At 42.9% G+C, this 23,125-nt stretch overlaps 1 protein-coding gene across 4 annotated transcripts in view; it reads left to right on the forward strand.

Moving 5' to 3' along the window:
• Positions 1–23,125, forward strand: part of KALRN (kalirin RhoGEF kinase) — a gene marked incomplete at both ends in the record, with an annotated part of 504,008 nt that overhangs the window by 393,303 nt on the left and 87,580 nt on the right. For 2 of the 4 annotated variants that reach the window (XM_080346391.1, XM_080346393.1), the window contains 2 exons: positions 12,835–12,864; positions 14,441–14,687. In XM_080346391.1, coding sequence (XP_080202517.1) covers positions 12,835–12,864; positions 14,441–14,687 — 277 coding nt within the window. The remainder of the gene's footprint in view (positions 1–12,834; positions 12,865–14,440; positions 14,688–23,125) is intronic. The other 2 variants (XM_080346392.1, XM_080346394.1) reach the window with 1 other exon arrangement.

Consider the following 23,125-nt stretch of genomic DNA (forward strand, 5'->3'; position numbering starts at 1 on the left):
TCATATAGTTTGTAAGAGGTCATGGATATGGATGATGATTCAAATGATATTGGGTTGCAAAGTGGAATTAAGGCTGAAAATAAAATGACATAAGGTGATCAGAAAAGGAAAACAGAGCCAGCCAATGGAAATTACATTTACTATACAAATAGAAACCAAATGTATGTAGTGGAGCTAGCAAGCTGTAAAAATGTTTGGAAGAGAGAACCACCTGTAATTTTCCAAATAGCCAGTGATTTAAGATAGGTGTTCAGCTGATAGCCCATGCCATCCTAAGGGAGAAGAATGATGTCAAATGGCTGCCAAGTTTCAAGGAGGTAGAAAAAGTAAAACTGGGTGATAAACATTTTGTTTTCTGTAGAAGACGAAATTGTCGTTTTTATGAAAGAAAAAAGGTTTAGCTACATCAGTACTATTGCCATTGTGGCGAGTACGTGTAAATATTGTGGAAATATCTATGAAGAACTGTAATTCTCTTCGGCTTCAGTTTAGAAAATGTTGTACACTCCTCTATGTTTTTTTTTAAACTTCTTTCTGGTGATTTCAGCCTGACAGAAAGATATTGGTGTGATCTAAAGTCTCTGTAGTGTAGTATCATTGAATTTTCTTTGGGGACTTTGTGGCTGGTAGACAAGAAAAAGGTTTAGAGACATTTGTGAAATAAGACTTTAAGTTCTTACTACCACTGGAAATGGGATAGGGAAACCAAGACATGGCACATCTGTGATCTAGTTTCAAAGGTGCTCCTTTTGCCTTCATCGTCAATATTCATGAGACATGACTGTGGTATCTGTAATGAAATTGCCATGTGCTTGGTGTAACACAGAATAAACAAGAGGCTGAGGAATAGAACCAAGTCTTTTATTTCTCAGTGACCCCCATCCCTCTCTACAGGCGTAAAATATCATCCCACTCATTAAAACACTGCAGAATGACATGAACTAATGGTCTCATCAAAAAACTAAATGCTTCTCCACTTTTATTCAGTACTTGTTTTGTCCTGATTGCAGGTACTCACATCAGTTCTGACTCACAAAAAAAACCCCACCACCGTTTACAATTTAAATCCTATTGATTTTTACTGCACTTGTGCATACGTGTGGGAGCTCTACTGAATTAGTCCTACAGTGGACGCCTCTTGCATTAAATTCTGTACATTCAGGGTGCATCATGAAGGGGACATTTGTTAGCATACTGAAATGGCCATTTGCCCCTCTGCTTTTCTTTTAAGCTTTCTGTGTCAAACTGTCTCTCTGAATCCTGCAATTTAGAGATTTTTTGAAAAAGGAGAAAAATTTTGGCAAGAGCATTTTCCTGAATCCCCTGAGTTCCTCTGTTTTCTGCTGGTAATTTTCAGACTGTCTTTGTGTTTTTCCCATGTCTCAATGGTGCATATTACGAAGAAAAATATCTTTGATATAGGAAAAAGGTGAATTCATTTATCTGCACCTTGGATCAATCCAGACATTAGTTATGGTGCAATACGGAGCAATGTGATAAAGAGGCTTTTTTTTGCTGGAGGAAAGAAAGGAGAATTGGAAAGAAGAGAAGGAAACAGTGCAGGCTGGGATAAGTTATGTACATGCTCTTAATAGGGTCACTACTTGCTAAGGCCTTGCGTGTGACCCCTGAGAAGGAAACAAAATTTTTACATTGTGTTTTCATAATTTTTTTCAGAAATTCATAATTGAAAGAGCCCCTAGCTCGTAATTATAGTGTTACATGTGGTGATGCAATGGTAAAATCCCTTTTTGTGCAGTAAAGGCTAAATTCATTCTCTTTTAATTCAAGCATGTTTTCCCTCCACTTACAACTCATTGTGGTAACCAGAGCATTTCAGCAGTGTTTTCTTTAGAATGGGGAGGGGTTAATGAGGTTTGGACAGACAGCTCTGCTACTGCATTGCCTGGGGTAAAGGAAATTGCTTACTTATTATTTATCATTATCATTCTTGTCCAAAATGTGCCTACATTTTATGAAAGGAAACAGATGCTCATGCCAAAAATCTTACAGCATAGATGAAGAAAAAATGAATTAGTGAAATGAAATGTATTAAGGGAACATAATTCTGTGACTGGAAAAAGAGAGATTCAGCCAAGGAAGTGTCCTGTTGGCTGTTCAGGTTAAGTAGGTGCAATTCATATAATGCTAACACCTTACAAATACATGTATGGATGATAGGCTGTGGCTGTTAAGAGTAATAGAAAGTGGAGTTTAAGAAAAGGTTAATTTATTTCTAAATTCTAGGGTTCCCCAATATGTAGTTTGTAAAACTTATCTCACACAAGTTATTGTACACGAATTGCTTGGTTCCATTACAAGTGCTGATCAGCACTGAGGGCTGTTTATTGACCTCTTAGTTACCACTACAAGTATTCACCATCTTCCTTTGCCCACCCCCAGGCTCTCATTTTGCCATCTGTGCTTTCCTCTTGCCTCCACTTCATGCACAGGCTCTGGTTGTCCCTCTCGTCTACATCTGGGATGCCACAAAATCCTTTGCTGTTCCAGCTGAAGAAAGCAAATCAGATCTGCCAAATTCTATGGATTTACTGTCTTTCTGCAATAGGATTTCTTGCACAGTTTGTGTTTATTTCCCAGTCACTAGCAAAAACTCAAATGTAGCTCCCCTGAGCATATATCTTTATATCTGCCAATTAAGGATAAAAGAGAGATTTAGCCTAGGATTTTCAGAAGAAACCCAGAGGAAGTAAATGTTCAATTCACACTGAACTTCACTGACTTTGGGCTCCATCCTTCTGTGCCTCCAAAATCCCCAGCAGTAGCTCTCTGGTGGAGCTGCCCCGAATGCATCCTCCACATGGCTTTACAGACAGTAATATCAAACTTTAAGTGTACTTGGATATCATGCAGAAAAGTTTATACTTGCCTACCAAAATCTTTTGTTTATCCTGGACACTGTTGCATTTCATGTTGTCAAATACCCTGAGGATGTTTTAAACTCAGTTCATATCACCTTCCTGAGCATGTGTTGCATGCAAAAGAGACGTGGTTTTGGGGAACAAAAGAACACATGTATGAGTGTTGTGGGTAAATGCAGACATCTGTCTTTGAAAACTGAGGCCTCTGTATTGATCAAACTGAGTCCAGCAAGAACAGAAACAAAGGTATTCATTCCGGAACCATTTGCACATAACAGCGTTTGCACAGGGCAGGGTATTTTATTTGAAATGTCTTCAGTGAAAGATATTAAGCAGGAGCTGGCAATGTGCTTATCAATAGACCTTATTATTCTGCTCTTCCTTTGGTAAATGAACATAGCAAGTTCTTTCAGGCTCCCCTCAACCTTCTTCTTGTTTGTGCTGGACTTCATTGATCCATATTTAGCCCTCCCTGATAATGTGACATGACAGCAAATGTAAATGGCAAAGTCAATGAGTGTTTCCTTTCAGTTGAGACAAAGCGAGTCAGATAGACTATCAAACTCTTTGGATTTATATTCTTGTTTGAAATAGAATTTATTACCTTGTTAGAAACTAAAGCAAAACACACACAAAAAAAAAAAAAGTTTGCAACCATTTTTTTGTTATTGTAGTTGAAAGAGATCAATTTTATGGGAGGAGTGTCCTCTAGGCATGTTCCAGCCAAGTCTATCAAACAGAGAGGCCAAAAATTATAAAATTCAAAACCTGCAGCTGGTGGTTCCTTGGGGAGTCACATTACAGTAGTACAAGCAACAGTCTTTCATTTCAAAGGGGGAGGCATATGACTGCAGCCAAAGGCCTTTCAACGCTATTTTAGGTAAGCTGATCTGCATGAAGGCCATTGTAATCTCTCGTGCTGCTCAGGTTTTAAGCGATATTTTTGTTTCATAATGCTGTTTCTGTGTCCACTGCAAGCATCTGCTTACATGTGCCAGGCTCGATCGGGCACCCTGTTACATCACTTAGCAAATGAGGTCACCTCAAGTAAATAGCAGTATTATGGAGAAGAGAATGAAAACCCCAGGATTTGGCTGTTAGGACTCAAGCTGAAAATGATGCAGCTATGCTGAAAAGGCTCAGTGGGTGCAGTGGACAAGGCAAGCAACAGGGAGGACTCAAACACAAATAATCACCTCCCTCAAGATCCTTTTTCCACAATGCAAAACAGTGACTGCGGGTGTGGGTGAACAATAGTTTTACAAACTCCACTGCTCAGAATGAGCATCGCTTCACGTGGAGTTCTATGCAGCCTATTTGCAGCTAGAGTAGTATGTTTCTACATAGCGATTAATGGGAACACTGAGCTGGAACATATCGTTAGGATGAGACTTGAATGCCTGCAGTTTACTGGTTGTTATATTAGAAAAAACAGCCTGGGAGAGAGGGAGAAAGGGACTGTGAGATTGCCGGGCTGTGGTCAGACTAACTGCAACCACCTCATCCAAAGAGGGTCCAGAGTCGACATTGCAGCCTCAGCCTCTTACAATGTGATTTAAATTTCCCAGAAGCATGCTTCCTCTCAGCTGATGAAAATTCATGGACTGCCTTGGGTGTGATAGAAAGCAGCACTAGAAGGCCAGGCTGCGCTGAGCCCGGACACGTGCCCGGTACAGCGCTGGGACAGGGCAATGCCCTCAGCCATCACATGTTCATTCAGCCTGAAGCCTTCCTGGCATCCAGCATAGTCTAACAGTCATGTCAATAACATGCCCTGGTTTTTCTAGTATTTACCAAATCCCTTTGAAAATTCCCACTCTGCAGTGTGACACCTGCAAGGGGAAATGGAACAGGAAAATGTGCCAGCTGGGACCAGGTCTTCCTTTGACAGCACTTACTGTCATCACTCTTCCTGATGCATTTTTTGTCGCCTCAAGTCTGCATTTCCATTTATGTTCTATTAGACCAACCTACTACTGAAAATCCTTAAAAGCAACTTATCCAAATCCACCTTTGAGTTAAATTTAGACCTAAGGCCCTGATTTATTCTATTGATGGGACCTGGCGACCAACAATAAAAAAGAAAAATAATAGCTATTAAATCTCTAAAAAGTAAACGAGTTGGAAAAGGAGAGGGATGCCAAGGTAGCCTCTCCAGTAGAGCCAAACTTACGTGGCCATACAGCTTATACATAGTTTAAATAATATCCTTTAATTAAAAATAAAGTCAACTTTATATAAAACATCTGTGAATTCAACAAATTGGGCAAAAAGAACATCAGGGAATACTTTAAATCCCTCATCAGGTTTTCGGTTTCTCTGTTCAGATCCTTACCCATTCTGAGGAGCTAATATTCCTGAAGGAAGAGTGTTGTGGTTCCCTATGATGCTACCAAGTATCAGTGCCGGGTTTTGCATTTCTGTGTGCTAGGCTCTGCCTTCAGATATCCAGCCTCCCTTGCAAAGCTGTGTTTCAGGGGATCCCACAGCACCTGAGGCAGGTCAGTGAGGAAGGGGCAGCGCTGGAGCTGGGCTGAGACCCAGGGAGGCAGATCCTCCATCAGCCCTGTGCGCTGCTCTCACAGCAGTGCTGGGAGCTGAGCATCCATGTCCACTGGGGAGGGCATCTGTCTCATATAATCAAGCTTATATGCATCTAAAACATAAGGGTACTTGGCCATTAAATCTGGATCCTTGCACACTAACAGAGGTAAAGTACAAGACAATCTCTCTTCTGCCTTCACGCACTCACTTCTTACGGCAGGACCATAGCAGGTAAACATAGCTTTGAAGCAATCTACAACTGTTCATCTTGGAAATATCTGCTTTTTATATTTGACAAGGGGGAGAGACCTGTTGCAGGTATTGCTCAAAATTATAACACTTCTCATAACTCCATTAAGAGTGTCACTGTTCAGACAGCAACATACTTGTCTAAAATTATCTAGATTATAAAGGAAATATAATCTGGGCATATGTGTACTGAGCAAATTTAATCCAGTGCACAAACTGAGATTCTTCTTGTTCTAAAGCATCCCTAGGGTGATCTTGTCCTTTTTCTCTGAGTATCATTTGCTTCCTTCTCAAGAGGACATCTCCTGAGGTCTTTCCTCTGGTTGTTGTGAGCCATTGTTCCTAATTCTTCAGGTAACTACTTTTATTTCAGTGTCATTTAAAAGCACAGGTACCTCATCAGGGCTCTCTAAGTCCTAATTGTTCCCTGATGAGGACATCAGGGAAGCTGGAGGTTCTCTGCTGACAAACAAATAGTGGGGGTTATACCCAGGTGGGAACATTGAAGAGGGGACAAGGCTGCTGGAAAATGATTTCATTCATTCCTTCCTTCTCAAAACTCTGCCCAGGGCAGAAATCCCCAGTTAAAGACACATGTACACAGTCCCCACCCTTTGCAAGGGCTCGTGTGCTTGTCCCGTTCTACGTCATTGTCTTCCTAAAACATTTATTGGATTTGAATTCTCCAACAGTATCTCTCCCATGGTGACAACTAGGTTTCTGTTTTAAACTCAAGCTATGTAGACCTTTTATTGTCCACACTTTGCCTGTGTTGTCTGTACCTGAAGACGATTTACAAAGTTCCTGGCCAGAATACATTATCAGATTTTATGTACTTGCTAGCAGTGTCTTGGGAATTGATGTCTGATGAATCATCTGTTGACTGAAACTCTTAACCTCCCAGGTCAAGATTTTCTGCTTTGCTCAGGCTACACTGGACATACAAAAGAAAGCAACTAGTCAGTACTCCCTAATTTCAGTCTATTATTGTGTTTTTATTAACCCTGGGTGAGTTTAGAACATCTTCTGGCTGCAAAAGACAGCAAGTAGGGGTTCACCTTGGAGGGTTTCAGCGATCTGCCTTTCTCACCCTCTGTAACACTGGCAGCAAAGGGATTTGGAGCCAGTTGTGCTGTCTCTGTGTCACTGAGGAAACAGATTACATCTGTTCCATTTTGTGCTTCTCTAGGAAAGGGAAAGGAATGGAATTTGGGTACCAGCTCCCTGAGCCAAATTCCATGAGAAAACCTTCAGTCTTATAGGATCAAACACAGACTGATGCTCTGATTCAGTTTGTTGGGTGAAAAAAAAGAAGTCTGGTTGTCTTTATCTTCAAAGTATTTTTATAGTTGTATGTGCTATTTAATTTTGGTCAACTTTCGTTCTTACTTTCTGGGAAAAAAGCCTCCAGAAATAATTCAGACAGCTCCATTCAAGCTGTTCTGCAGATGTCAGTATGTGTTGGAGTCCAAAATCCAGCACAATCAGGATACAGTCGTTTAGTAGGGACTCCAGCAAGAGATGCTGGACAGGAAATATATATGCTATTTGAGACCATAACACCAGATTTCCTTTCTGTTAGCATATTTATGTGTCCCACATGCCATCTCTGTCTCTTCTTCCTGCTGTGGAATAACTTACTATATCTTGATTGATAGAATACTGCGCATCCAGATGCTCTGTTGTTATCTCCTTGCTGAGAGGAGCACCGTTGGTACATTTGGGCTACAGGGCTGTCACCGTGATCCCAGCCATGTGTTTGACTAATTGTTTAAATAGAAAGAGAGCTCCTGTTGAAGCTTGAGCAGTGTTCCTCTTTGTTTGGTCAGACAAAAGAAAAGGTGGGAAGCAACAACTCCATCTTAATGTTAGAGGGGCCTGAGGACTCAGGAAGACTCAGAGATGAGTCAGGTATTCTCCACCTAATTTCTGATCCTAAACTCAGTCCAGAGCAATTCTGGTGCCCATAATAGGTTAATCCTGGTTCAGCCCATAGCTCCTGAAATACAGTCTGTCCCCACAGAAGCACCTCCATGCTGGTGCAATGAAGCATTCATCAGAATTGCCAGAGCTCTCAGCTGAACATCCTTTAGAGCTGCAGAGGGAAGAACATGGGTGACTCAGTATTTGAGCTCCAAACAGCCTGTTACAAAGTAATAAAATTAAAGCCATTCTTTAGTGTGGAAATTCCTCAAAGGCTTCTTCTGAATTTATCTCTTTCTCTAACCTCCAAGTAAAAAGAAAATCTCTACAAAATTACAGAAATTTTCACAAAGAACTCTTCAGGGGAGAAGGTTCCTCATGCCTGTTCCCCAACTGATGTGATAGCTCCTGGATCTATTTCAGTGCAGACAGAATCAACATCTGAGTGGTCTTATTCACCTTTTCTAATCTCTTAATAAGAATTCAAATCCCATTCTTCCTCCCACTGCCTCTCTCACCCTCTTGAAATAGGCTGTTTATGGTGACTAAATGCTTCTCTCCAAAACTGGCTATCATCCAAAACCAGATGGGCAGAAAGCCTAAGAGCAACAGAAAACTAGCAATTTTTATTAGGACAGAGTACTGCACCACACAGAATTCTTTGTTTAAACTAGCAGAGCTCTGTGTCCTATTGAATATATGTAAATAACTAGCTAGTGTGGATTTTTCCAATGATGTAGGTATATTTTAGAATACTTAAATACTCTGAGCAGCTCTTCTGACCCTGATAGATTCATTCTCCATTGCTGATTCTTTGAATGAAAATCAGATGTTGGCTTGAGATTTGTACTGCAGAATAAACAACATGAAATGCTACCTGAAATACAGTATATTTTACATATAACTGTAGATGCTGTTCACTGCTGATTCTGTTTCTGAATATGATTTTGTGATTGAAAAATATACTGAAATTGAAACTGAAGGGAGATAAATAAGAAGAAACGATACAGCAATTTTAATAACAGAGTACACTGGATAATTTAGTGTAGTGAGTTGGACTGAGCATGGTTCTTTACATTGTATTCTATTTTTAAATATCTCAGTATTGCCTGAGAAGATGCTGTTGTGTTATGTACTGTCAGAGCATCTTTGGCAGGTGCCAGCCCTCAGTCTGATAGTCTATAGGCTTTGGCAAAGGTATGGGGATTCAAATACTGCACTGAGCCACAGGAACTGCTGAGATACCTGCAGCATCTGCTCCATGGCTGGCTGAGAGGGGATGGCAGGCTAAAACCCTGGCTGTTGTCCCGCTCACAGGGACTCCCATGAGCATCAAATGCAGTTCCCTGGCAGAACAGGTAGACAGGTTGTCTCTGTTATGTGCCTTCACATGTCACAGACAATGATGTGGTTTGCGAGCCTCTAAGAAGCTTAAGATCTTAATTATAAAAGGACAAAAACCTTAATTATGGTGCTGTGCCACAGGAGGGAAAGCCAAGCACACCATTATTTTGCACCCTTGTAGAAACAAACAACTGAAATGCTGCTACATTTGCTGGGATATTTATTCACTTATGCTGATACAATGACCCCAGGGTCACTATTGCTAGTTCTCTGCCTGTCAGAGCTTGGGTTCATGTTTTAGAGACAGTATGAGATCCTTCATGATTTGCAGGATAAATCATTTAGTCACTCATTTAAGAAGTGCCCAAAGAATCCTTCAGATACCCATCTCCCAAATCCTTGCTTACCTCATTAGAGAGCTATTCATTCCCACTTTCTTTTCAATTGAAGTGGACTCAGTACTACGTAAGATCTATTTTAGAGGGAAGGAAGGACAGCATGTGACCTGATAGGTCTTTTCCATCTGCAGTATAATAATATGCTTGTGGTGTTCAGCCTTGTTACCTCTGACTGCTGCTGTGTGGCTGAAAACTAAACAGCTGCAGCAGTGGCTGTGCACACATACTGTGGTTCAGAAAAGACCATCTCAGGGTAATCCTGCACTAACTGGAACCTGCTGGTCCCTGGAGCAGCCTGGGTGCCCTGCAGCAGGATGTGTCCATGCTTGGGATCATTTTGATTGCTTGCACTTCACCTTCCCAAGGCTGATGGGCACTTGGTTGGATGTTCCCAGAAGCTCATACAAGTCATGACAGAATTCATTCACCATAGTCAATGCTTGACATAAGCTGCTTGCACCGGTGCTCAGATGTTTGTGAGCAAAGTCCTGCGCTACAGAGGGGAGTTGTCAGTCCCTGTGTGGCTGAGTCCCTGCCTGCACTACTGACAGAGGGCAAGGCTCTATCATAGCTCAGGTTTGAGTGGCTGAGGGAGCTGGGGCTGTTCAGCCTGGAGAAAAGGAGGCTGAGGGGAGACCTCATCACTGTCTACAACTACCTGAAAGGAGATTGTAGCATGGAGGGTGTTGGTCTCTTCTCCCAAGTAGCAAGTGATAGGACAAGAGGAACTGGCCTCAGGTTGCACCAGGGGAGGTTTAGATTGGATATTAGGAAAAATCCCTTCATGGAAAGGGTTGTCAGGCACTGGAACAGGCTGCCCAGGACAGTGGTGGAGTCACCGTCCCTGGAGGTGTTTAAAAGGCATTTAGACAAGGTTCTTAGGGATATGACTTAGTGCTGAAGTTAGGTTATGGTTGGACTTGATGATCCTGAGGGTCTCTTCCAACCAAAACAATTCTACAATTCTATAAAACACTCTGATGAAAACACACACTGAATGCACAGTGATGCTTTCTAGCACAGGCATGAGTGACCGCAGAGGATGGGAGACGGTTTGCTGGTGCAGGCAGCATGGAAAAGGCTGGGACTCCTGCCAGCTGCTCTCAGAACATACGGCACGTTTTCTCAGGACTGCTTGGGGCGCTCCTGCTTCTTCATTTGCATTTCGCTATTTGCTTCTGCCATTTCCTTTTCTTCCTGATTTTAAGGCTTTTGCTTGCTGTGTGATTCATTAGATTTGTTCCTGTGTCAGATCTTTCAGTTATGCCTTGTACTCTGTAAAGGCATGTTGCATTGTTCTTTTATTTTAATGTCTTTCACCAATCTTCTTGTACCATACAAAGGTTAGACCACTGTCTGGGTTTTAAATATATCCAATCAGTGGGTTTTATCACAGGAATAATAAAAGTGAATGTTACATGTTAAAATATGAAGCCATTTACCTGTGAAGTTCAACCTTAAAGGCAATTTCTATTGTCTTCCTCTTTCCAAACCAAATACAATATGTGTAAGAAACCAGCAAGCCATTTGTATTCCAATTTTCATGCTTCCGGGTAGAAAGAAGCATGATGTACTTATCTGAGATTGGAAAGTTACTCTCTAAAAACAAATTAAGCAACTAATAGCTTGAGGGATCACTTCATAGGTGAAAGGATTTCTGTCATTGGGAATCAGATGTATTTGCATTATTCCTCAGTGGCTTAGAAATTGTGTACGTATTAGTATAATGTAAGCTTTCTAGAGAGATTACTTTGCTGTGGGTTAATTTGGTAAGCAAATGTTCTTTGTGGTGTGGTGGTATGTAAGACACAGAACAGTCATGATAAATACTTGGAAGTCTTTGGGCAAAATGAAGGAGTTTGTTTTCTGTTCTTTGTGGCCAGCACCTAAAAGCTCTCAGTGGGGCCATACCTGAGCTGACAGCGTGCAGCTACCACCTGCACCTGTATAGGGAGGCTTGCTTAATTCCTCCTGCCAAAGAGGAAGGGTCTTTCCCTAAAAATGTATTATTTTAGCTTCAGCTCCTCCAGAGGTGAGTTGGAACATGGGGGAAGCCATGGCCCGTGTTTCCATCCGGAGGATGCTGGAGGAGCAAGGGATGTAAATTCAGACGGTTTCAGGGTGCCGGGGGCAGTCAGCTCCCCCAGCCTCACATCAAAGGCAGGGTCTAAAGCTGAGGGGGAGACTATCTTCCCTGCTGAGGAAGAGCTTGATCACAGCAGGTGCTGAGCAGCTCCTAGAGGGGACAATTCCTTCCAATTCTCATTATATTAGATCTCTGTTTTTAATGAATCAGAGAAAAGAGGAGCTGGGGGCCAGGATGGTATGTGAGGATCACGGAGCACACCTGCCTCCTCTGGGGTAACGTTTACAGGTGTTGCCCTAATCGATGCATCTGTACCACAGAGTCTGGGTATTTGAGAAGGGATTGACAAAGGCCTGCCATAGACTGATTTCAGGTTACCCACCCCTCAGGGTGGAGAGCAGGGAGTGAGGAACTGCTTAGGGTGGCACTTCCCAGGCCAGAGCTCCCCGGGAAGTGCCTTGTTAGTCTCAAACTTTCCCAAGTGTTGTCTTCATCAGGCTTTTTCTTTGGAATATTTCAGGTGTATTTGACCTTTCCTGCTTAAGCAACAAAAACGACTTTTTAAAAATCAACCTGACCCATCTGAAGAAATTTTTTTTTAATATTCTGGAACATTCTCACTGGAAATGATGGGTCTTGGGATCCTGTCTGAACCAGTTCCTTCATCCCCAGACCCCGGACATGATATTTAGATAAGCACTTTGAGGACAAGTGAGAGTTAATTCTTTATAGCAAATGAGCTTGCTGTCTGATGGCAAACACGGACACCTAGTGGTATTTGAGTGCAGAGCATGGAGATGCTTTAAATTTATCTCCAGGAGAGTAGATACAGCAGAATATTTGTTCACGTTTTCCTCTAAAAGAAGGAGAGAATTTATTATTTTCAGAGAATGTATAATAGATAGCATAATGTACAGTATAGAAAATGTACTTAGCAAGGAGTAGTGGAAGAATTAGGGGAAATTCATCACACTGGTAAGATTTGTCAGTGTATTTACCAAGAAGTAACTGTGTTTCTTGTTGTGTCTTACGTATCTTACACCACATCAGGTACCATATTGGACCAGAAATATTTTCTACACCTCAAATTAGTCCATAACAAAGAAACCTCAGCAAATATTACAGCAGTGTTTTATTCTTCCCATACCTGTGAATGTTTGCACTTCAGTTATGGGGAGGTTATTTCAGTGTGATGAATGGTGGGTTTGCTGATAAACTGCATAGCTGGTGCTAAAGTGATCTCTCGTGTGCTTTCATCAACCCACTGAGCTCTTTCTGACAGGATTAATGGGAGCACTTTGTCTGAATGGCCTCGAACAGCTGCCGTGGTCTGTTTTGTTTGGTTTTTTTCTATTTATTTACAAATGATCTTTCAGAGAAATATTTCCTTCTTCTTCCCCAAATCTAGCATTTCGTCTACGGCAGAGACACAGGACAGGTGAGAACCAGTCCTTGTCCACTGACCCCTTTCTGTAATTGTAATTATCACCCCTGTGAATGGGATTTCTTTCACATCTGCATTGGACACACAAACCCCTGTGCCACTGAGTGGGGAGACAAGCTGTTCCCGTGGGAGTGAGTGTGCATTCAGGGCTGCTTGGGCTAAAATAAGGGATTCTGAGATTGTCCCAAGTGAAGAGTGAGGTCTGTAGACATGAGTGTACTCTCCTTAAGGTCTCCCTCATTCAAGCTGATGAGCAGATCCCAGCTCTCATTGATTTCACAGAGATACTTGGCCTTTTACAAGATTTATCCCAATTCAGTTTGATTTACAAGTAGTTCCTTTAAAAACCTTTTATAATATGCTTTGTTTTAGTTTCATGTGCTAAGAAAGTGAGATTTATGGTATTGTACTCGTTTGAATCAGATTGTGTACTATTCTCATCTTAATAACTTTTTAATCAGTGGACTAATTTCATTCAAATTTGACTAAGAACCTCGAAGATTCCCACGTTTCAGAGACGCAGGCAGCAGGTAGAGGAGAAAGACCCACACGAGGGTCCCTGACGACAGGGCACACAGCAAGAAATCCACACTGCAGAGGAGCACTGAGAGAATGGAGCACCAGAAAAGCCTAGATTTGTGCTCACACCATTTTAGGCTCCAGAGAATCTAACACTGAGATCCAAATTTGTAAGAAAATTAGCTTCATTAGCTCTGCGCCTTGTGCAGTAGCTTCTTCTGTTTTGTTCTGCTGTACATACAAGCTCTTATATATCCGGTCTCTGGTTATATAGAGACTATAATTAAACAGAGACCAGTGGTGTTCATCAAGAGTCACAGGGTGTGAGGCTGAAAGAAAGCAGCAGGTTGCCAGCACTTAGTACGGAAGTAAGACGATACTTTTATTCTTAGTTACAAACCCTGGAAGTCAGCATATAATCAATCACTCTACGTTTATAAATTTACACCTCTGCTTTCCATCAGAGAGCATGGGAGGAGCTTTTCCGCTTTGCCCAGTCAGGATTCCCTAGTCTCCCAAGAGGTCCCTAGAGCAAGTGTGGGAAGATGAGGCCATATTTCTTGCCTTGCAAAAACATTGTAGCTGTATCCCTACTACACCGGTGGCATATGGGAATGTGTCTAGCTCACGCTGTAGAGGGGTGAACTGGAATTTGTCCTGCCACAAGGCACAGCGCCAAGGCAGCCTGGCCTATTGACAGTCTAGAAAGCCACCCCAGAAACTAAAGCAAGAAAAAAGCAAGGTTTCCGATGGACACCCACAGTTAGAAAATTCACAGCTAGAAAAGTCACCCACAGCTAGCATTCAAAAGTTAACTGGGTGGGTAGCTTTGATTTCTCAGTTCAGTCCAGCAGAATCAGTAAGAAGTAAAGGAAACCAGGGCCACAACATGTTGAACTTTGACAAAAGAAATCATTAACTTGGCTTCTGAGTAAGACAAATCCGGTCTTTGCCAGTGTAAATATGATGCAAAGATGATTGCCTTCATCCTGCCCTCTCTAACTTCTATTCCTGCTCTTTTATTTTTTTTTCTCCTGTTGAACCTGGCCAGTTGTCTGGAGGGTGTGAACTAACCGTGGTGCTCCAGGACTTCACAGCGGGCCACAGCAGCGAGCTGAGCATTCAGGTGGGGCAGACGGTGGAGCTGCTGGAGAGGCCAAGTGAACGGCCGGGCTGGTGTTTGGTCCGGACCACAGATCGGAGCCCACCCCAAGAGGGTCTGGTCCCCAGCAGCGCTCTCTGCATTTCCCATTCCCGCAGCAGCGTGGAGATGGATTGCTTCTTCCCTTCAGGAAAAGGTAGGCAACAGTCCGGCAGGTTTAACTCTATTTCAGATTTCGCTTTTTGTATCATGTAAGTGCAAAGCTGCTTGGGCTGCTCTTGCAGTCATTGTGGGTAAAAGGCTGTTTAGTCGTCAGTGAGTTTTGTTTCCAGATCTCTGTGAATCGGCACTGCACTAGCCTAACTCCATTTCCATGTATCAATGTTTGTATGTGTGCATCTTTTGCTGTGTGGCAATCATTATTGTCTTGAGACACTGGACAAAAATAGAACCTTTAAACAACAAAGGGACTCTTTTCCATGCCTAAAAGCCTAGAGGGAAGGAAAGTCATATTGTGTGTAGACCCAGGATGCCCCAAATTGTGGATATGTTATTTTATGAGTGTCACAGTGCACACTAGTATGTGGGTTTTTAGTATATCCCTGCTGCTGGTGTATTATTGAAAACAAGCCACCAGTGAGTACTGTTACCCTCTATTGACTCATGAACTGAGACATTGTGTGTAATGGCACAGTACAGTGGGGAAAGGATCCTTCACAACTAGCGCGCAACAAAACACATCCCTGGTATTATCCTGAGAGCTTGGGCTTCACCTGCAATGAATGGTGAAATATTGTTTGTCTCTGTGGTGTCTGTAGCCTATTTACTTGGTGTTCTGTTCTGAGCAATGTGTGTCTTGTATATAGCATCCATGCAACCAGGCATAGGAGACACTCTGGAGTGATAGACCAGAACTGGCTGGGTTCAGTGTGGCCACAGCAGGTCTCCTTTTGGCTGTGCCCTCACTTTTGGCCATGCACAATGCAAGTAAGGTCCAGGGAGGAAAGGTTCCTGTCATCCCACTCCTGACTTCAAGCCCATAACCTGAACTGGCTTTTTAAAGTTTTTTTCCTTCTGTATTAAGGGAAATAGAATTTGATCCGTTCTTGTTTGAGCAAATTAAGCTTGGTGGTTTTGTTTGTTTTGAGAAAAAGCATTGAATCCAGGCTGTAGTCTGTCCTTGCTCCCTGCCTGCGCTCCCACTGCAGAGGCTGGGAGTGGGGAACACTGTCTGATCCAAACCTGGGGGAGGAGAGCTTGGCTATTCCTCTCAGATTTGATCCCCTCAGCAGGTCTCTGTTGGCTGGGTGCTTCCCCTTGCCTTACTTTGCAAGAGGGAGGAGGTGAAGTCAGCGCTGGCTGTCAGTTCTGTCTGCGGTACAAACTCCAAATGTATCACGCGCTCCTTAGACCCGTGGCCACCGCTCCTCCCTGCCACACACCCAGGCCCTGCCCTGCTCCTGCTGCTGCAGGAGCCTCTCCTGGTCCTCAGCCATCCCCTGAGAAAGCACTGCAATTGCCTACATGCAAATAAAATCTGTGAATAAACAGAAAAGTAAAGCTGATAATGAATCTGGTGTGCATAAGAGCAGTCACCGCGTGGCATGACTCATAGGAAGGCAGAGACGTGTCTGCTGGGTGCATTGTCCAGCAGTTGGGCTTGGGTCCTCTGCTGAAGGACACTGTAGAACACCACTCACACTTCGGTAGGTTGTAGAGCTTTCCCTCAAATGAAAGAGAACTAAAAATTGCGGGAGTAAACTGTGGAAAGTGATGTGCAGAGGCTGAGGGCTGTCAGGGGACATGGGGACCCTGCTTCTGGCACGATTGTGTGAGCTTCAGGGCACAATTGGACCCCAGGCGGGGTGTGACAGTCACAGTGCCAGGCTGCAGATGGTGGACCACAGCTGACTGGTGCCTGGGTCAGCACAGCACCGAGCCTGCGCTAGCATGCTGTGCCTGCCTGTGGGGCAGGTTAGATCATGCAGCACCCTGTGACTACTTCCAGGTCAGAGCTGGCTCATATCCCATCATCTCCAGGCAGGTGCAGAGTGAGTTTGCAGCCAGCTGGTTCCAGCCATGTATTCATGGCCTTTGGTTCCTGATGCCTCTTTCCCCCTTGGCCTCATTTTCTTCCTGCACATATTAAAGCTTTATCAGGGAGCCTCAGTATTAATGGGATATCCAGAAGTGCAGCTAGAAATAATAAAAATAACCACCCAATCCACAATTTTGGCCAGAGTACAGCAAATAGGTTCTGTGTCGAATCAGCTCTCCCTCTATTAGGAAAACAGGAAATTGTTTAAACTGAATGAACAGATGCTGGAGCTAAAGAACGAGGGGTAAGTTTAAAGGGGAAAATGCAGTAGTCACTGGAAAAAGCCTGCTAGTCTCATGAGATGCTGGAAGGATAAGCATGATAAATAGCTTCTGACTATTCAGATTCTTGTCCTTCTCTGTTTCCAGTAGCTTTAGGTTGGACTGGGAATCCCTTGGTCAAGGCTTCCAAACTTTCTGGCCTTTCTCTACAACCCAGAACAAATACTGGCACACTTTATAATATACATACATCAAATGGTGTCTCCTGTCTTTTTCAAGTATGTAAACATTCACAGTTGCAGAAGAGCAGGTTAATAGCTGAGTGTAGTTTGCAGTTGCGGAAACACATAATTCTTTGTTTTTACAAGCACTGTAATTTCAAGAACAGAAAGTATTATACTCAAAACTTAACATTTCTAATAATAGAATTTGCCATCTATGATAGAAATACACAGAGTTTTGACAAGATTAAAACATAGTTGCATCTGCTTAGAGGGAAATGGCAAATTACTGTGTTTGGCCCTATTATAAGTTATGGTGGACTATAAATGTAAAACATGTGGCTCACAGAAGCTACCTACCATCCTTAAAATGAAAGAGAAAAATAAGTAATATGTCAGCCAACACCTAAACAGACAAAGGCTTGAAGGATTTGGTAGGATCACCAAAACATTTTGTATAACATCAATGCAAGTCCTCATCAAACAAAAAAAATAAGCCTTTTTAAACAGCCTCGCTGAAAGCCACTGGAAATGCAAAACCAAACTTTGCAACTGAGTGTGGGCTCTGGTTCATCCTCACTTTTAAAAACTATTATTTTGAAAAAAGGTAAAGAACTAACATAGAATATTGCACAAGGAACAACATGGTGTGACAGAGCACTGGAACAGGCTGCCCAGGGGGGTTGTGGAGTCTCCTTCTCTGGAGACATTCAAGACCCACCTGGACATGTTCCTGTGCAACCTCACCTAGGCGTTCCTGCTCCAGGAGGGGGATTGGACTAGATGATCTTTTGAGGTCCCTTCCAATCCCAAACATACTGTGATACTGTGATACTGTAATATACGAGAACAAACACAAAAGAGAACACTTTCTACCTTTTATAACGAAATATCTTTGCAGATTTCTCTTGTTGTTGGTCAGTAAAAGTGCAGGGACTTTCAGCACTGCTCTGCCTGCTGGCTGTGTTCCTTTGGAGGATACACATTTGATTTTTCCATAACTTGACTACAGCTCAGAGCCCAAATGCAGCTCTGCCTGTCCTTCTTTCCCTGTGACCTGAGGGTGTTTGCAATTGCCTTCTGTAAAAAGGCAAGCAGGTTTCAGGGATTCACCTTTTGTGAGTGATTTGCAGATGATTGAGTAAAAGGAACTTGTCTGTAGTCTCTGTTACTGTACTCAAGAATTTGTGGGATTATTTTTGGTTTCTGACTAGCATTCCTAGGAAGTAAAAAGAGAGACCTGTGACACTAGGAATAAACCTCTGTTTGAACTATCCCACGTGGCTAATTACAGGAAAGCTATGACATTTATTCCTGTCTCTTTTACCCTATAATTGAGCTCTAAGGTATTAAGCTATAAATTTCAAATTAAGAGAGAAATCTACATGGATGGAAAGCAACTTAATGACCTAGCCAATATCCATTAAGCAGACTGCGACAAGCGTATTCCTGGTGTCAGCCTGTCAGCTTTGACTGAGTGATTCCAAATTTGATTTTGGACCATGAAACATTTAGATGAAATCTTGATCTTAAAACTCCTATGACGCCTCACCCAGCATTTTTCTTGTAACATTGAAGTCACAGTGTAATTCGAAGAGTCAGAATCTAGTGCTTGCAGTAATTTTAAGCAATCTCCATCAGCAAAGGAAAAAGAAAGCGTTAAAAAACCGTAGGGTTTTATGGCGCTTGTTTTGAATTGACGATATGCAAAGGGATCCCGTTCAGGGCCCCAAACCAGATCCTGCCCACAGTACACTTGTGTCTGGTATGTATCTCTGGAGGAGATGAGGAATATATTTTTTCAAGATGCTATGCAAACATCTTGCTGTGCAGGCAGATGGCCACTTAACAGCGGGGCTTTGGTGGCAGTGGTGGGTCCTTCTAACAGAGCAAACCGAGAAATAGTTGGGTCTCTTCCAGCTGAAGAAGTAACATACGTCTCGCAAGGTGCATGTTTGCAGGGTGAGCATCTTGCCTGCACCTCCCAGCTGGGTCACACTGGCCCTGGTGCAGCAGCTGGGAGAGCACCAGACTTTGGGCAGGAGGGACAGGAGTCTTGGTGCTGCTCAGGTGACAGCCTGGACATTTAGGGGGTCACCTACCTCATCCTACAGATAAGAGAGCGCCTGTGGCTGGTTGGTGTGATGGCAGGCTGGGCAGTGACAAACAGAAGCAGAAAAGGGATTTAGCAAAGCTGGTGAGAAGAAGAGTGATATCAATGAAAAAGAGGTCATGCTGAGACCTCGATTTTTGTGACCACTCTTTGTGGGAAAGAGCAGATCATTTAATGGATTAGTGTGCAAAGCTGGTGAGGCTAATCCAATCCTGTTGGGGCTGGAAATCGCTTTCCTCCCGTTCCTGATCTCAGAAGAGTGATCCATGTAGGGAAAAGCATAATTGTTTCTTCCCACGTTTCTGGTTTTAAGAACATCTTGGATTTTAGTGGGGGAAAAGAGTCTAGGCTGCTTTTATTGTGTCTCTGTTCCTGTTGAGTATTAAATTGCAATCTACATTGGCTCATGCATTTTCTCTATTGTGTTTTAAACAATCTCTGTTGTGAAACATGTTCGATGGTAATGATTCCTGATATCCCAGGGGAGATATCTGAGGACGATTCAGAAGTTTTAGTGCACTGCGTTAAACCTTCAGTCACCCTTGTAGAGGCTAAGAATTTGTTTTTGTTTTCAAAGGTCTTAATTAAGAGCAGTCGATTAAAATGTTTGTGAGGCTCTCAACTAAAGGCAACATTTCATTAGGTAACAGAGTTGATTTAACTGGCACATAAACAGACCATGGGCCTTCTATTAAGCAAACAATGTTAAGTCTCCCATTGTCAATATAAATACGCAGTATTTAAATAAAAAAAACAACCCCTCACCTCTGTTCCTAATACAATTCCAACAAGGGTATTCAGAGTCAAAATCTCATAGTATAGACTGTCTTTCAAGAGAGGTCATGTGGACCCCTCCTGTCATGGCATCCTTGTCACAAGTTCAGGACAAGGCTTACATAGGTAAATCACAACAGGAAAGTTCTTGCTGCATTTTCACTCTTTTTCACCAAGTCAGCTAACCAGCATGGTGTAACACGGCAGCTCTCTGGGGGTGACACAAAGCGCTGCCGGGGCCCAGCTGGGGACACTGCTCCACATCAGCACACAAGTGTGGCTCCATGCATTCATGGAAGGAATGGGAATAGAAAGATGAAATAACCCAAACTGACTTTGCTATTTCGATCAGGTTGTCCTTCCCCTTGTTTTTTCTTCTCCTCTTCTTCCTCTCTCTCATCAAACCATGGCTGTTTGCCTTCAGGGCCCTTCACAGCCTCTCCCCACCATGTCACTCACTTTCTGGCTCAGTGGGCAATGTCTGTCCCGGTGCTGAAGAGCTGCTGTTGCCTTCCTCCCCTACCTATTAGTATCTTTTGATCCCAGACTTCTTACTCCTACTTCATAGTCACCCTGTGGAAGAACTCAGATACCCATAAAGTATACGTCCTTGGTGTTGTCCATGCTTACAGCTTCTCCTGGACTCATTTCCAAAATAATAAAAAACGAACAAATATTTAGCAACTGTTGCCAATATGGGTGATGAGGTCTGATTTTCCTTGTTTCTAAGAGGCAGGCCAAGTCAAGCCCAAGAAGATAAGCCAAACTGGGGGGGGTGGGTGGGGAGGGTATTCATATCACTATGACTGTAGCTCTGCCAGGGATTTCACCTGTCGGGTACATCAGTACATCAAGAAGACTAAACTATACTGACAAATCCTTGCATAGTCAAGCCCTAGAGGCAGCATCAATCCAAACACCACCTGAGTAACTAGATAAATAGCAAATACTGATCCTACATGGTAAGTTGTAGCAGCTAAAAGTCACATATGCAGATTGTGGCTTTTGGAGCCATATTCTGATGGCTTGTGAATACCCATATTTCTCTGATGTGGCGTTTCTATTGCATTATTTTTTCTAATTTTCAATATGGCATCACTGGATATTTGAAGCTAGATTCAGCCATGTGGACTTGTTTAGGATTTATCGGGTGCCAGTAAAGTCAATTATACTTATTGCTTCAGCTGCTTTTTTATCTAATCAAAGCAAAAGACCTCCAGTGCTCTACCTGGAACTCTATTTTTGTGGAGAAGTACAATTTTGATGAATGCTCTGATAAAACAGGAAAGGCTATTTTGGGGGAAGTTGCTTTGCTTTCGTACAGTGGATTTTTATTATTTTAAACACAGGAGTCTTTGTTTAAAAGAGAGAAGGCCTGCAAATTTTCTTGTTTACTTTGCATTTGCTTCCCCTTCTGACAGGGGGTAAAACTTTATCCACCTAGTCCCCTGTCAGCTTAACCCCAAGTTTCACTGTATGGTGTCCATGATGTTTGTTTCACCAAAAACTACCAATTAAAAAAAATAAGTAAGAGAATTTAAAATGCTGTGTCCGGCTGAACTCATCAAGAATGCCAAAGGATTCAGCACCTGGTCTGGCAGGGAAACTGAGGGCAAACCCAGCAGTGGTACGCCTAGTGCTGTACTGTGATCACTAATGGTCCAATCAGGATTAAACCACTGACTCTGTAATGTTGGGACAGGTCACTATTTGCTGGGCCTGATTCCCCAGTGTGGAACCCACCTCCCTGCTTTTCCTGCTGCTTCCTCCATCCTTTCCATAGGTCACCTTGTTGCATCTGTACCAGGAGCAACTTGGGGAGTATGGCAAATAGGAACGATACAGGATAAAACTGGGCAGAATTCAGTATCTGATATTGCATAAAGTTCAAGGCACCTGAGCTAAAAGCCCCTTCTGGCATTACAGTCTCTGACAGCTTTATTATTGTGCGACTCATGTGACTCAGTTTTCTAATGCATAGCTTATGGCACCTTTGGGACCTTCACTTAGTTTGGCTGGGAGGCTTTCAGAAAATAGGGCTTCCTGGTAGCAGATATCATATTGATCACCTGTATCTCATCATTAACATACTGGCACCATCGTCCAAGGCTGTGACCAATTATGAGATAGATTTGCTGCCTATCAAGATAATAAATCATTCTCATTTTAGCATCACACTAGTCAAGGCCAGCTGACAAATAGAGGAAAACTGGCAGAGAAACCCTTATGGTGGTCAAATAAGGAAGCATCCTTGATAATGCAGTGCAGGTTGTTTCCAAACTTTGTGTGGATCTGTAAGAGGACAGAAACATTCACATTTCAGGAGGGTTAAATGCCAGTCTCTACAGAAGGAAACAATGACCACAGTGTATCGCTGCTATGCAGCCTGCTGGCAACACTGAGCAGAGTGATGCTCATGAGATGTCTGTTTCCAAAATGAAAAATCTTCTCTCTCGAGATAAAGGGTCATTTGTTTCCTTTAGATATGCTTGTGGCTTTGTTGGAGGGGCACTTTTTGGAAGAGGGTAGAGTGACTTATTGCAGCACTTCTGTTTTGTGGAGAGATGATGGTTTGGCAGGTCAGGGTTGGGTGGTGGAGCTGAGCATGCAGCTGGCTGCCAGACCAGGTCTTCTTTTTGGTGGCTGGAACTGTAGGGAGTGAAGGGAAGGCGGAGAGGGAATGCAGCTCTAAAGAAGCTTTCTCTTATGGCTTCCCTGGACCTATTTTCTCTCTTCACTTGCCTTATATCTGTCTGTCTGAGGAATACTCAGGGAGGCGTAGCTAAGCATTTTAAGATGAGGCAGAGAAAGAGAACAGAGTCGCTGAGACATAGCCATGCATCCTTCTGACTCTTGATGCTTCTCTAAGACTCTCACTCACTGCTGAAGTTTGCTTGCAAAGTCATTGTTAGAAGGCATTTTCATGCTTTTGAACAGGAAGAAAAGATATATAGCAGAGTCCCTCTCTGTGTTAGGCTCAGGACTGCATTTCTTCCCACAGCCTCTGTGAAGATCAGAGTCATAAATTCTCCATGCTCTCCTGGCCCTCCTGCTTTCCCACCTCCCTTCTCTAGGGCCAGCCCATGCTCCAGGGAAAGTGGTGGATTTCCCAATGTTGGATACCTTTACAATTCAGCTGGACAGGGTGCTGGGCCATCTTGTGTAGACTGTGCTTTTGCCCAGAATGTTTGGACTAGATGATCCTTG

Source organism: Nesoenas mayeri (assembly GCF_963082525.1).
Source record: "Nesoenas mayeri genome assembly, chromosome: 6".
In the NCBI taxonomy this organism is placed as follows: Eukaryota; Metazoa; Chordata; class Aves; order Columbiformes; family Columbidae; genus Nesoenas; species Nesoenas mayeri.